A 15,513-nucleotide genomic window follows, 5' to 3' on the forward strand; every position below is an offset into this window, starting at 1 on the left:
AGTGTCTCGGAGGTGGCTATTAGGCAATTGTGTGCCCTTTTGCACAAATTCCCTTAACATTTGTAGACGTATGTGAGAAATATAATGATAATATTTAAAAGGCACACAAAGTAACCGGATGGACTTGCAATGTTAACATTTATGAACGTTTTATTTATGGCAGGTTACACCAAAGTTGCCACAGCCTTGCGTGTGCCAGGCCCTTTTGCAATGTCACTCAAGCCTCTGTGTGTCTGCAGAACTTATAATTTACCTTTGTGTGTCCTTCACTGCGTGATTTCACCCATCGTCGAACTCTGCCAAGTGGGGCCCCTCCCCCCTTTATTTAAATCTATTACTGATTAAAAATACTTAAATTACTTTACAGCGAGGAATATTTTTTTCCCAGTGAAGCACGCGACTTTCTACATTTATGAAAAGAGCAAGTAAGTTTAATTACGTTTAAAACATTCCCTCTGAGCATCTTAAAAAACAAACCTAAAAGTTTCGCGCTCATTGCACGTACAGTTTCTAGGAAATAAATTCCACAGCATTGTGGTGTCTGTTTGCATTCCCATGTGGCAAGAAAGCATTCCTCCTGACAGGCAGGCCTCCCAGTTGTTCTCGCACATGAATGGTGCTGTTGGCTGAAGGAGGAGGTTGCCGATTTTGAAATCTCACGGCAGCTGTGAACCTCTTTATTGCAGAGTCACTGAGTCAGCGCCGCAGCGCAGGTGCTAAACCGAAGGCGTGTTGTCACTGCATCCTAATGCTTCGTATTTACGCCGCACTGGCCCTGTGATGTTTTCTTACTTTAACCCACTCGCGCACGTGCTTCCAACAGTGGCCGCGTGCTAATGTGCGTTTGCACAGCGCATACAGGTAATTCGTGTTGGGTGTGTAATTCGGCAAAGAGCTAGAAGCCAAAGTAAAAATACAAAACATTTCTCTCCTCGCATTGGTGCGCTGTCACGCATACTCGTATATTAGTGTCGGTTTAACGTTAAGAGTACATTAAATATCCCACCCCCCATCACGGGTGCCTATTGTTACTGTTAAGTCACCCGACAGACTATAAGCGTCTTATTGTAGTACGACCAATCTTATCTTCCATACCCGTCTTCCGCGTGGGCTTTTCAGCAGAGTTGCTAATCCTCTTCGGATGAAGGGAGAACTGTGGGGGAGCTTGCAGGGAGGCAGACCGGATTAGGAATCCTATTCTCTGTCGCTGGTAAATTGAAGTTGCAGAAGGCAGTGGGATGTGAGGGCAGGCCACCCACTGGAACACAGGACGTTTTGTTTCCCTTTGAAAGGTTTATTGCTCTTCTTGGGGAGCTTCCGTTTAAGTTGGCGTCAAAAGCGCGAGCACTTAGAGGTCACACTTAACTTTCCAGGATCGTAATTAAAACATAAACGTGGGCCCCTGGAAATCAAGTTGAACAATAACTTATTCAAGTGTTTATTTCGGTGTTTATTTTGTTTTCAAGAAAGGGGACAAAATGAGGGCGGCGGAATACCCATATGTGTGGTGGTGCAGCCAGAATCTGGGTGAAGAGTTGGTGAGGGCCTCTGTAAATAGTCCTTGAAACAAAAGGCGCCTCCGTGCCCAACAGTAGGGCCCGTCTTGCGGGAAGGTCGGTATGGGTCAGCACAGCAGCGCCATTCGCCAAACAAAACTCACAAAAGCGCTCCTTGTCATGTTTCTGGCTGTCAATAAGCAGCATAAACGGGCAGTTGTGTTTGCGGGGAGGCGCGCTTTCTGCGCTAAGGTTGCACTCCGCCGCCACCGTATGGGCTCACGTCAGTCTCCCAGAGCAAGCTGTATCCCAAGGCTTGTTTCCACAGCTTGGTTTTGAAAACGTTAACACGCGCGCGGACAGCAACATTTACGCTGGCATAAAAAAGAAAGAAAATAACTCGCAATTGAAACGGTTGAGTTTTAGAAGTGTAAATTTAGCTGTGTTTGACAAACCCTATGTATTTTTTCAGGCATCCTATAATCATAGCTCTGCACACGCAGCAGGATTGCGTGCTTAACGCGATCCCAAATGGAGCAGGGTGACAGGAGGAGGAGGGGGAGGTGGGTGGGGTTGGTGTGGGGGGGTTGCCGGGAGAGAACTGGGAAAAGGAGGCTACCGTTTATGATGCCACACCAGTCGCAGGCAGTAATAATGTTGGCTTTAATGAGGCGGTCCCCAAAATGTGAGAATACAAACTGCGAGCACTCGTCACGGCCCGCCTCGAGGCCACGCTGCACAATGGGCCGCTTATGCTCTCAAAGAGGCCCCCGGCGCTCCTCCGCCGGGGATGGCGTCACCGCCGCGTCGTGTTAAATCTGGTCACGGCCGCGGTTCGGTTCCGCGGTTATAATGGCAAGAGTATTTAAGTCCACGGCGAATCGCGCCGTGGAAGTCTCGACCAGTGCGGGCATGTCGGCGGGCTGCCAGGGGAGGCTCACCAGAACGTGTGATTTGGGAGTTTATAAAAAGAAAGGGTTCTGACTTGATATGGAAGTCAATCTGCGTTATTGCCTCCTTTGATAAAACAAAAACCCAACGCCCAAAAAAAATTAAATTGCCGTGGCTGTAAATGAATTCTGATTCATTTTGTCAATGCACATCTTCTCTGGGTTTCCACAAATTGCCAAAGCGGTGAAAATTCTACGCTTACAGCATGTCGTTACAGCTGCCAACACCTGATTCATCCTTTGATGCAACCACTGCACAGTGGTTGGAGTGTTCTTGATTACTTGTGGTTGACAGTGAATAATTAGGAAATGAGCCGGAGCTGAGCTATGCCCCATTATTGCACCACTCTGGCAGCTCGCGTATTGGACATATTCAACACTATTTGTTTAAAAGTAAATATATTTAACATGAGCGAATTATGTTAAATAGTATACCAACATCTCCGTTTGGGATTGCAAGCACATTTGGGAAGTCTTGGGCAAACCTTTATATTATAGAATGTATTTGTGATACTGCATTGGCAATGATATATTAGCACAAATAACAATATTACCACGCAGTCATCAATAATACAGCCATAAAATGTGAGGTTATATTTTATATTACTGGGTCTAACATCATAACCAATTTCTCATATCAGAACTTCGTTGGAAGGCCTCTTTTCCATCCCTTATACGCCCATGTTTAGCCCATTTTATGCGTTTGTTCAACTATCTGTCAATTTAACAATTGGTTCGTTAAAAGGGACATCTGTGCGGGACTGTCAAATGTGACGCGGCAGCAAAAGAAAAAAAACCAAAAAACCTCGTCCACGCCTACTTGACCATCGTTTATATATTCAGCCCCGGGATGCGTGACCGCGTGCTTGACGTGAAGTTGTCTTCGTTCGGTGCGCGGGGAAGTTACCGGTTGTGCCTCTGGGCGGCGAGCAGGCGGTACATTTGAGCCACGTGCTCAATCGATCCCAGGAACCGGGCGCCAGGCTCCGCAGCGCCATTGGCTTTGAGGTCATTGCGGGGTGGGGTGGGGGGGCGATTGGAGGCCTTCCCACGCCTCACTCGCACGTCAGGCGCTGCTCTATTTGTATGCCAAACCTGCCGCTGTTGCCGTGCGACGGGTTTCCCCGCGCAGTGTGTGTTTGCCGAGCTGCTGCCGCCGCGCATCAAAACAGTTTTGAAGGCGCACACTGCCGTGTTGTCATTGCCCAAAGAAGCACAACACCGCAGATCCTTATCGCATACCGGAGGACTTGTATGCATTACAAAAAGATACCTATTTTATGAGTTCAATTTTAATAGCAGTGCGCATGAAATTCACTTGTTCATCCAAGTTTGGCTTAATTCAGAAATATTGTTCATATTACCAATGTTCTTGTTCTTAGGAGCTTAAAGAAGAACGCTTTTAATCAGTCCGTATCACCTACTTTATATATGGATTAAAAACATGGACGCTGACAAAGAAAATGGAACAAAAGCTAAAAAATGCACAAAAAAGCGTAAATAGGTGCTTGCTGAGAATTGCACGGAGGAGACAGGACGTGTGGATCAGCAAACAAATTCCAATAGAGGTATCGTATTGCTTGTGATAAAAGTAAGCGGGCTTCAGCAGGACAAGTCTCGGCTATCAGAATTGATGGCCAGTGAAAGATACTGATGAAGGCATCCAAAGGAGTGAACTTGTCTGAGAAAACGACCGCTGCGATGATGGAGCGATGAGATTGGCTCATGCAAGAGCGAGATGGATTGCGTTATTTGCAAGACCGTGAAGAATTGTGACGACGTGGGGAGCCCTTTATCCAGCAGTGGATAGACAATGGCAGATTTTTCTTTGGCAGATTCGCAAGCACGTTCTTCGCCGGCTGTGCGTCATTGTGAATGCACCAATTAATGTTGGTGAGTGCGAGTTTTAATTGGCTTACATCTGCCAAGAAAACTGCGGTGGCTCCCAGCAACCGCTTCGGAACACAATAACTGGTCGCTGATGCTGCTCTTCCACAAATGGGACATTAAAGTTGACCCACAGTGTGACTGCGGCCACTCTAACCAAAAGATATGGACCACATAGCGAACAACTGCATCCTCTGCCCGCTCTTCAGCGGATTGGACAGTGAGTCGCGCTACCCCCGAAGCTATCGCATGGCTCGCAAACTTAAACCTAAACGAATGATTTACATCTGCCTGCCTTTATGCGAGAAGAAGATTAACGCGAGTAATCATGAAATGTAAATTTTTGTCCCCAGTTGGCCAATAGCGAGCAGCCACTTTGAGAATTGGTTTTGTCGAAGACGATTGTACTGTTGCAGATTTTGTGACATAAAAACGCAACGGTGTAACAAAAACACATTATCAACAGAATATGTACAAATCTCATTTGCAAGAAGGGAAAATACGGCAAATACCTTAAACTAACGCCTGCAGTCTGGAGCACAGATTGTGTTGCTGGAAGCAAGACATTCCCATTGTGTTTTATGGGTTTAATGGTTTTAAGGGTTACCTTGTTCGTTTTATCCGCTGTGATTAAATCTGCGCCACACCATCCGGCGTCATTGTTCGTGTGTACGAGTGCCTCTTGAGGCAGAACGTCAACGCAAACATGAACTTAGGGGAGGTTTCAACGTAATTTTTCCCCCCCCCCGCTTTCTGCGAGATCATTTACGGCGCTTGGGCGTCGGTACCATCGATGTGAACAGGAAATGTGTGGAGTATGTGTGACAAACCTGTTCTTTTTGGGCAGGGGATTTAATGTGAGTCATATTTAAGTAATCTACAAACATTTGCTTAATTTTTCTGGTGTTTAAATTCTGCTAAGAAACCCACAGTTACCCCCACGCACAGGTGTGATGGAACACATCATCCTTACAGCATGGGTTATAATTACGCAGTGTACCCATCTATGCCCATCTGGAGCATTAAGGTATTTTGATGCGCTATACCAAATGGGTCCGTAATTATAGCCCGTTTTGTAAATCCACATTTCTCAGTTTTGTTTCCGTTGCATCGCTCTTTTTCATTTAATAAGTTTAGGATTTTAAAGCTTGGTCCTTTTTATGCGCATCGCAGCTTTTGTGTAATATTTTTAATTTCCACTTTTTACTTTGCGATCGGCTATGCATTGCAGTTTGTATTTTGCTCTTTTTTTGCTTTCTTTGTTTTTGTTACGTATAATTTATTTTTTATGTCATCGCATACAGGCACCGCACTCAACACTCCTGCGGTTAAAGGAGCAACCGTGGTTATCCCCAGCCAATCGGCAGCAAGTAGGCTGGCCAATCAAACGGCTGAAGGCAGCTTGCCACAGCCCTCGGGTAAAGGTACCGTTGGAGCCACCACTGGCACATGGGTCCCTTATAAGAGCACAGGGAAGAGTTTGTATGGAAATCTGCAGAGGCTAAATTTCATTGCTCAAGTTGTTTTGTATTTCACGCAGTCAAACTGCACTCGGCGTTTTCGTTGAGGTTAGAAAATTTGATTGAAGCATTAAAATCACGACTTTACGTTGTTTACCGGAATAAAAAAATACGTTTTGATGCACGTGTCGTGAAATGAGGTTGAGGCTCCTGTATATTTCCATCGGCAGTGGTAACCACCTACCTGGGGGTGTGATTCCTCATGAAACCTTTCCTGAAATTGCTCAAGAAAATCTCTCCCGCGGCAGCCACAGCCGCCCGGCTGGGTGTGCCGTCTTGGCTCGCGAGACGCCAGAGCTGAAATGATCTGCAGAGTCTTGTGCAAGCACATGCAGAAACCAACCATCCTTTTGTTATTTAATGATTTTTGAACACCCGTTTAAGGGTCTCAGTTCCGTCTCATTATGCGACAGATTCAAATGTGACGACCAATGACGGTTTAGGATTGCGACATTAACCGCAAAGCTTTTCAAGTCTTTAATGAAAGATGATCTCTCTGTGCTGCATTTGGCATTGAAGAAATTTGCCAGAATTATCAATTTGGAATTATTAAAGTTTAATTTGATGAGTGAAATTGTGGCAAATATTTTCTAGTTTTCTAGTATAAAAGCAGGTATACAAATTTCCAAAATACCATTCCAATCCACGTCCTAATATGTTAGAACATTCCATTATTTTGCTTTGTCTTTTTTCCATCACCTTTCATTATCATAAGCTAATAGCCATTCCTGTCTGCGCAGAATTTTCAAAAGGAATATGAATGTATTTGTGAGACATCGCAGCCCTGGTTTGAATTGTGGCACGAAGCCAAATTCCATCCCCACTAACCAAGCCCTTGTGAATCGGTTTGCTGAAGACATTGAGTTGGCAAGCGGTTTATTTACAGACAAGCTGTGTCATGCTTTACCTGTGAAACAGAATCCACCGTGTTTATGCTGCTTAAGAAAGCGGCTGCCTTTTTTAAAGTCCTTGAGGCTCGCTCGGTCCCAAGGACAAAGTAAAATAAGTTACCTTCGCATCACAGCTTAAAAGTGTAATGCTAACACCAATTTAAGCTGTATTCATATCGCAGCATGATAAGTTGGCGAGAAAGCAGTGCTTCCCTATAACTCTGAGCTTGCCGACTGAATGATCTCACAGAGGTTGGGTTGCTTTGCAGATCGCTGTGAGCTGACACAGGGCGAACCTTGCACGTGGCTCTGTGGGGCATGTTCGTGGGTGTAATAACCACTCCTTGTATCCTGTGCTAGCCTCTGCCTCCCAGCTGATTACACGACTCTCTCTCTCCCTGAAGCTTAGAGACTGCTTAAAGTGCAGACACAGACGTCATCTGTGTGAAGAGAAAAAAAACCTTAATTGGTCACTTTTCTACTTAGTGAATACTGAAAAAAATGGCCGTGATTCATGATCGACTCTGGAGCTCTCCCCGATGCGTCTGTGGGTTGTATCGCCTGTTGTTCGGCGTGATTTCCAACAATTCGCTCCACATTATGAGAGCTTCTTCTGGAACAAAATAATAGTTCCACGAATCTGCAGAGTTCTTGTTAATATGACATCCTGTTAAATATGAATATATCTCTGTAGTTGCCTGTCTTGTGATGGGTTGTTTTACGCTGTGTCTGCACTTTTTAGCACGAAGCAATTTATTTCCTCGCAAAGAAAACCTTTTACACTTTCGTTGCTGATGTCATCTCCGCTTGATGCGATGGCTGTGATGCATTTAATCCGCAGCTTCACCGCTCTCCCGTGGAGTGCGCTTGCACACCCAAAATCCTGCTTTGCCTTTTTTCCCCCTGACTAACATCAACCAATGGTGACAGCGAAGTCATTTGCTGAAATTCACTGAAACATTTTCTTCATTGAGATTCCGCACCAGACGCCGTCGACTCATTGCTTGAGTAATCACTTACGTGGGAAATGCAATCTTCATACTGGACGTGAAAATAACAGTCAATGATATTGATCCTATAATGTGAAATTGTGTGTGCCTTTCAGTGTCCCTCTTAAATTAACTTCAGGCATGGTAAATGGAAAGCCAAAGAAGCGACAACTAATTTGAATAAAAAATAAACACGGCAACAAAAAATATACCAATGATACGTGGTACGTTTTGGTTGATGTGCCAACTTCATCCAATCCATACGGAAAGACCAAGTGAATGTGTAAAGTCGCATTCTCGTTTGCACGATGTAGCAGCCAATTTGGTAGAGAGGGGTGTTAAAGTGTCAAGAGATGTTGTGCTTCATTGGATTTCTGAAGCCGGTGGCATAAAGCCGCTTACGTGAATGTCTCCAAACAGCCAATATAAATTGGCATAGTGCAAGGAACAATGTTCACTTACGGCGTTTTGTGCTGCCGGCCACTGACACATAAATTGTTTGTCGGCAAGTGCGGTAGATATATCCAGAAGGGGGAGTGGAGGGGCCCTTGCCCTGGTGGTGTAAGGTGGTTGCAAGGTTGAGCGAGTGTGTGGTTGTGTAACCGGTTGTGCAGTTATGTGACTGTGGTTGTATCGCTGTGTTGGTGTGTGGTTGTGTGAATGTGTGGTTGTACAGACCACATAGCTGTGTGGTTGTGCAGATACACATGACAGCGAGGGTGCGTGGTAATGTGGTTCTGTGGATGGATGATTGTGCATATGTGATGTGGTTCTGTGGGTGCATCATCGTGCATATGCCCGATCATGTGGTTGTGCGAGTGCATGGTTGCGCAGTGCAGTTGCTTGTTTTGCGCGGTCGCGCAATGGCTCCGCGTGACCGTGCTTCCTGTCGGCAGGCGCCCCGGGCCTCCACACTTCCCCGAGCAGTAGCTCCATGTCCATGGAGGAGCCGGCCAAGGGCGTGGCCTTGGAGAAGCTGGACATCGTGCGCAAGTGGAGCGTCAACACGTACAAGGTGAGGGCACGGGGGTGACGCCTCTACGGCCGTGCCTAGCGACCGACGCGCGCACACACACACGGCCCTCACCGACGTCCTCAGACCAACACACGCGACTCCGCCTTGCGACTGTGTTCAAGGCCACTGGCAACTGTGGAGGGGTGCTTTTATTCCAAATATTGTCTTTTGAGTTTATTGTTCCTGTAGCCAAAGCCAGTGTTTTATCATTGGCCTTGTAAATATTGCATCTGTGTGACCTTCCATTGTTACGCATATGTATTTACCTGTGTGTATGTACGTGTAATTGTCTGTATGTGTGTTGCCACCCAAACGAGTGCAACGAGTGTTTAACGTCAAACGAGCCAAATTGAAGTTTCGAATGCGAAGAGGATTGTCATTGACGGACGTTGATGGATGCTGCAGCTTGTTGACAGCGAGAACATCCCATCGGAGAACATACGGACAAGACGAGATTGCCCCTACTGCGCACCTTCCTCTGCTCTGTCTCCCCTATTCGGCCTTCCTCCCCTACCTCCAGACCACACTCAACTGTGGCCTAACGCTGGCGGCGGCGGTAGCGGCCGGGCTTTTAACCCTTGCACCTGCTGTCCCCCTTGGCCCCCAAATCTAGGGGTCAGCAGGGGGGCCGGTGGGGGGGGGTTATTTGCAAGGCTTGCACATGTTCTCCCCACAGCAAAGTGCCGTGCACCGCTCGCCTTCCCTAAATCAAACGTCGAGTCGCGGCTTCCACGAGCCACCTTACGTGCGCACACCGAGAAATGTGTGCGTTCGAGGCATGGCCAAAAAATGTTTCGCAATGGGATAAGTGTGCACGGGGGAACCCGTACGAGTATATTTTGCAATTTAGTTTTGCTCTTTAACATACATGCTATGATTAGGACATGCACTGATTAGGCTTAAAAATAATTATGCTGGTCTTACAAATGAATACATATTTTTGAACGCCTGTCAGACAAGTAACATTTTCACATTACAAGCAAAATGGTGCAGACGGTGTTTAAATGTGGAACATCGTGGAAGCAGTTGAGACCTGGACTAGCAAACAAAAATCGGTGTGCGTTGCACATTCACGCAACGTGGAGGAGTGTCTGTCATTTACTCAAAAATAAAACCACGGTATTTGTGAGAACCTCTGAAGTGCGCCGTTTGGAAAGTCTAGGCAAATGTGTCCTGTGGGCAAAGGGTAAAAAGCTTGAAATACAACGGACAGCATATTTTTTTCCAAAATTTGGATGTGCTGTCTCAAAGTGGTTTGTCAAAGAAAAAATTGGGGAGGAAAAAAAGTGATTACTGGAAAGTTTTTTTTGACACTGAGAGGTTTCACCCAGAAGGCCATTTTGCCTGACAAGGGGGGCGCAGTCATGACTGGTTCGGCAAGTTCTCTGCTGATACTTGGTTACAGTATTACAATGAAGTATTTATTTGCTCACACTTTAGTGGTGCAGTGGATTTGGGTGGGTTTAGGTTCATGTATGATTTGAGAGTCTAAATGTCCTGAGCGTAAGTGCTTGACCTACTGTATGCATTAAAGCGCCCCCCAGTTGATATTAAATATGAGTGTAGCTTTTTAACCAGTAAACAGTGGCTATACTACACGTGCAATCTCAACGTCCCTTCATGTTCTAGACACCTAATGAGTGCAAATGCGGAGACTCCTATAGCAAAACTTCCCTTGGAGTATTCCTGTGTCTTGTAGTCAGCCCCTTCAAGCGGCCTCAGTGATAAAGGCTTTTGCCAGCTTAAGCAGTTGCCAAGGCTGCAGAGGCATGCTGATGCCTGGCTTGTTTGCAGCCCTTCGGCATCCAGACCTTTTCATTTTTTTTGTGCTCTTGGCTTTTCTGGAGAACGATTCTCCCTGGTAATGGGGAACGGAACGAGGAGCGGGATGCGGAATGGCCGAGTGGCTCACGGGAAGCAACGAGCAGACATTCCTGGCATGGTAATGTCGGCCCGCGAGCCATTGTGCGGAGCTCTGCTGACTCCTCACACGGAGTCGCGTTCCCACGGCGGTGGCAGAAGCAGAAGCATCTGGTTTATGATGCAATTACGGGAGCCTAACCCATAAATCTGGTTTGCACTCGGAACACGGTTGCATCTTGGGCCAACCTTTTTTCGTGAAGCGGCACCTTTCCACAGCTGTGCTTGACGATGAATATTTAACGGAGCTCGAACGAATTGTGTTAACTATATTTAAATGGGAAAAAGGGTTCGTCTGCCAAGAGGGTGACAGTTTACTTTCCACGGTGCATGCCGACTGTTGGAGACTTCCTGTGGGATGTGTTCTTCAGTGGAAAGCGTGTGGGCCTCCCACCGCGGGAGTGCCTGATAACAATCTACAGGTGTTGGCAGGTGTTGTTTGCTGCTCACACCTGATTGAGAGGGACATAGCCCTGCGCTGCAGGCGTGGCACAAATCCAAAACCAATCTCGCGTAATTTCCACCCAAACAAGTAAACACATGAGCCTGCGGGGAACCATCTGGCCATTATGGCCTTCCTCTGGATCCAGGTTTTTAATTTTGTGCACTTAAAGTTTCCAAAGTACAAAACACAAATCGGAAGAGGAGTCTGGTAAGGAGTTAGGCTCTCACCGAGGCTATTCACAGCGACATTTGACGAAGTCTGGCAATCGGAAAACAAATTGGAGACATCGCATTGACTCTTAAGGAAAGTGGGGCTTGAACATGACTCTCACGAGGGGGTAATTCTAATGGACAAGTATATGATGGAATGGCAGCCAAAGAAGAGATCTCACCTGAGAGGGTAAGCCACTGTGGATATGGAGCGATGAATTGTCTGATGTGCAGAAATAGGTTTTGGCATCGCGGGATCACGAGTGATGGCGGTGTTGGTTGCGGGAGACGTTCATCTAACCGTGGATAGATCATGGAAATTTACTGTTTAAAAAAAAGTTTTGGTCTCGTCTTCTTCAATAGACAGTGCAAAGGTATTTTAGTATAAAAAAAAATCAAACACTCCTCCATTCAGTGCACAGTGGCTGCTTCAGTAGAACATGCACCGATCCGTGGCCTCGGTATCATAAAAGCAGATGAGAACGTGTGACCTGTTTGCACAGGGCTGGTGCGGGTTGCAAAAGATGTCCTCCGGAAGCAGAGGATTTTGGGGGGGAATGCGTTGTTATTGTTGGGGCTCTCGCTGAAGAATAGGGACAGGGCATTTGGAATTACACTGAGATTTTGTACTTAGCCTGAAGTGCACGCCAAGTCGGTCATTTTAAAGAGATGCTTTCGGGAGGCAGAGCCTGGTTCCCTGGTTTAGAGCAAATAGGTTTGTTTATTCCCATGGATTGTGGAGAACTTAATCCCCATTCTGTTGGGTTGCTTGGCAATCTGAGGCCTCAAGAACTGGAATCCGCACACTATTAAGTGTGATTTCTAGAACACTGGCTAGTTGCCTGTTATCCCTTCTAATTATTTCAAATTACCTAAACTTGTATTTGCGATTATACAAGGGTAGTATTAGGGCAGTTACAGAAAACAGGTTTTGAAAAATTGCTCACATTGAATAGATAAACAGCATTTAGAGGTCATACCAAATGTTTTCGGACATTTTAGAAGTTGACATTTGCGTTGGCTATTGAAAAATAACTTTTGAAGTGTGATGTCTTACTGTTTAGTAACCGAAGACATTGTGCCCAAAGGTGTGTATTAAGTATAGTATTTATAGAAAGCCGGAGGATGTTTCCTGATGTACTGGAGAGGATATATACATTTTTTTAAGGCATCTTTTTTTTTAAAGATCTTAAATGCACCTTTGCCTGTACACGAAGTTTCAACTGCCCAGTACATGGTGGCCCCAAAAGTCAGTTTACCGAGATGAGTTGGAACTTACTGTCGGTAAATACTATCTCTGCAAACAAACTTTTGGGCCACCCAGTTTAAGTAACAATTTATCACGATTAAATTTAAATTGCAGACTTTAATGTACGTTGACAAAAGTTAAAATAGTGAAGAAACTATTTGAAGTTATTTTATTTCAGAATAGGCTTGCGTTACTCTCGGCACACAAAATTACAATTTGTATTTATAAAGCCCATGCTCATTCATGGCATGGGGTGGCCCTCACCTCGTAGTGAATTGACGAGAGGGCCGCACTTACGCTTGTCTGGCATCTTAAGTACAGGCGGCATCGCGAGACGCTGCACAAACGGCGGGCCACGTGCGTCACAGCGACGGCAGTTTGTGGCCTGCGCCCAGTGGCTGGGTTGGCTGGCCTTGCTTCATTCAGCTTCTGACAGAGAGTGGCTTGGAGTTGAAGAGTTGAAGAGTTGAATAGTTTCTATTTTACAGTGACATTTACAGGTAGAGCCCAGGGGAGAAACACGGTGTTCATCTGACTCGCACAGAGTGCTGGGCTCCCAAAGATAGCCTTCGGCTCTTTATTGTGCTTGCGTATACTCCGCGCATTCGCATGCAGGCACGACATTTACACGCAAACCAACTAACTTTACATTCAACCGGATATTTCCGCTTGCTGGTGTTATTATAAACTGTCATTTAATTTCCGTGCACCGTTTAGATCATAATTGCGGGTCTAGGCAAAACAGAGTTTGCATTTTAAGCGCACGTGGTCCAATGATGGGTTTATCTTGCCATCTTTTTCGAAAAGGGCAGGTGCCCTCAATCTGGGATGCTTTTTTAAGTGTTACCTTGTTCGCATCGGCACGGCGCCACGTGGGCGTAGCCCCCCGAACGCGTGCGTACGTGCGTGCGTGCCTTACATGCCACCGCTTGCGCGCTTGGTCCCGGGTGCCCACGCGTGCGAGTCCACGTGCTACGCAACTGCTCGTGTGACCGCGCGCTCGGTCCCCCCCCCCCCTCCACGTGTCCCCACCCCCCACGTGTTCGCACGAACAGTGCACCAAGCAAGTGCTGTCGGAGCGATTCGGGCGCGGCTCGCGCACCGTCGACCTGCAGCTGGAGGCTCAGATCGAGGTGCTGCGGGACACCAAGCGCAAGTACGAGAGCGTCCTGCGGCTGGCGCGTGAACTCACGCGCCACTTCTACCAAGTGGTGCAGACGCAGCGCTCGCTCGGCGACGCTTTCGCCGACCTCGGCCAGAAGTCGCCGGAGCTGCAGGCGAGTAGTCCCCGAGGGGGCGACGTGCGAGCTTCCGCGCTTGCACTGCGTCACCGCCCGCCTCGGCCACCGCCGGCTCTCGGGCAGGGCTGGGGAACCTACGGCCCTGCAGAACAGATGTGACTCGTGGAACAGATACTGCCTGCCCGAGAGATATGGCCATGCGACTTAGTTTCACATGGCCTTCAGCCAAATGAGACCTTACCGCTTTGAAATGGCCAGCACATTGTCTTTTTTTGTCACTGCAGGCATCTTAGCCTCACTAAATGGGTACTATTTTTGACATGGCATCACTGAACCTTATTTTAGTTTCATAATTTTAGCATGCGCGTTCACCTTAGTCACTGTGAAGGCGCCTTTATACGCGGTCGACACACGTAATTTTTCGCGTTATTGGATAACGCGGTTAGGAATAGGTTCCCTCCTGCTGCAGCAGAACCTCAATGGGCGTGGCAACATAAATGTCTTCATGACGTTCGGTTACAAGATTGGCCATTAGTGCCGCAACTTATACATTCTCTGTTCCTGGTTAGTGGGACTGTGTGCTTCACTTGCAAGAGGTCATATTTTTCATAGCGCAAATCTCTCTCGCGTCACTGCTTTTAATCACACGGCATTGCAGAACACTGCTTGTTTTGAGCTAATCGCGGTGACTTAATGGGACGAAAAAATTGATTACTTGTGTATGCGTCGCCGTGCAGGAGGAGTTTGGGTACAACGCGGAAACGCAGCGGCTGCTGTGTAAAAACGGCGAGACACTTCTGGGAGCCGTAAACTTCTTTGTGTCGAGTGTGAACACTCTGGTCAACAAGACGATGGAGGACACCCTGTTGACTATTAAGATGTACGAGAACGCCAGGTGAGGATGCAACGTCGACAAGGCCAGCGATTTAAATGACCCGAAGCCTAACGCCGTCTCTTCATCTATGATTGTTGGGCAAGGTTTTTTGCTGGAGGTATATGATATTTAAAACCCTTGCTTTGACAACAAAAACCCATGTTTGTTCGAAGGTGAGCGTATTTGTCGAGATATTTTTTTTAAAGATGAACACAACTCATGCCGTTTGATTTAATGGCCACCCATTCATTTATAATTCAAAGTATTGGAACGATTAAAAAGTTATGCAACAATCCTCGCTAAAAGGACACTCATTTCCAATGGTTAGTTTCCCGTGTGCGACTTAATACGCATCAGTAGTATGCATGACGTACGTGCGTGTGGGACCGCGCGTGTGTGCGTGTGTGTGCTCGCGACAGAGTGGAGTACGATGCTTACCGGACGGACCTGGAGGAGCTCAGCTTGGGCCCCCGCGACTCGGCCGTCGTCGTCAAGATCGACGCGGCGCAGCAACATTTCTCGGCGCACAAGGAGAAGTACGAGCGTCTGCGCGGCGACGTCGCCATCAAGCTCAAGTTCCTCGAGGAGAACAAGGTCTCTCTTCGTCCTCCACCGCGGGCGCTCGTTCGCCGACGACGCATTGTTGTTCACCTCGATGTTCACCCGTCGTGCGAGCGACCTCGACGCGTGCGTTCGGCCCCCCCCCCCCCCCATCGGTTCGTGGCAAGGAAAGCCTTCGAGAGAAAGGGAATTTGATATTGGCGATGCTCTTCTAATAGATTTGTCATGTCTCCCAACAGTGTTGCTTTTATTTTTTTCAAGCAGCAT

General features: G+C 47.0%; 1 protein-coding gene across 6 annotated transcripts in view; it reads left to right on the plus strand.

Annotated features, from left to right (window-relative positions):
- ARFIP1 (ARF interacting protein 1) overlaps positions 1-15,513 on the plus strand; it is a 42,143-nt gene that overhangs the window by 21,028 nt on the left and 5,602 nt on the right. For 2 of the 6 annotated variants that reach the window (XM_078863301.1, XM_078863303.1), the window contains 5 exons: positions 5,638-5,757; positions 8,629-8,747; positions 13,626-13,847; positions 14,549-14,706; positions 15,105-15,279. In XM_078863301.1, the coding sequence (XP_078719427.1) occupies positions 5,638-5,757; positions 8,629-8,747; positions 13,626-13,847; positions 14,549-14,706; positions 15,105-15,279 (794 nt within the window). Of the gene's footprint in view, positions 1-5,637; positions 5,758-8,089; positions 8,299-8,628; positions 8,748-13,625; positions 13,848-14,548; positions 14,707-15,104; positions 15,280-15,513 lie in introns of those variants that run through there. The other 4 variants (XM_078863304.1, XM_078863305.1, XM_078863302.1 and 1 more) reach the window with 3 other exon arrangements.

This window comes from Lampetra fluviatilis, chromosome 15 (genome assembly GCF_964198595.1).
Source record: "Lampetra fluviatilis chromosome 15, kcLamFluv1.1, whole genome shotgun sequence".
Taxonomy (NCBI): domain Eukaryota; kingdom Metazoa; phylum Chordata; class Hyperoartia; order Petromyzontiformes; family Petromyzontidae; genus Lampetra; species Lampetra fluviatilis.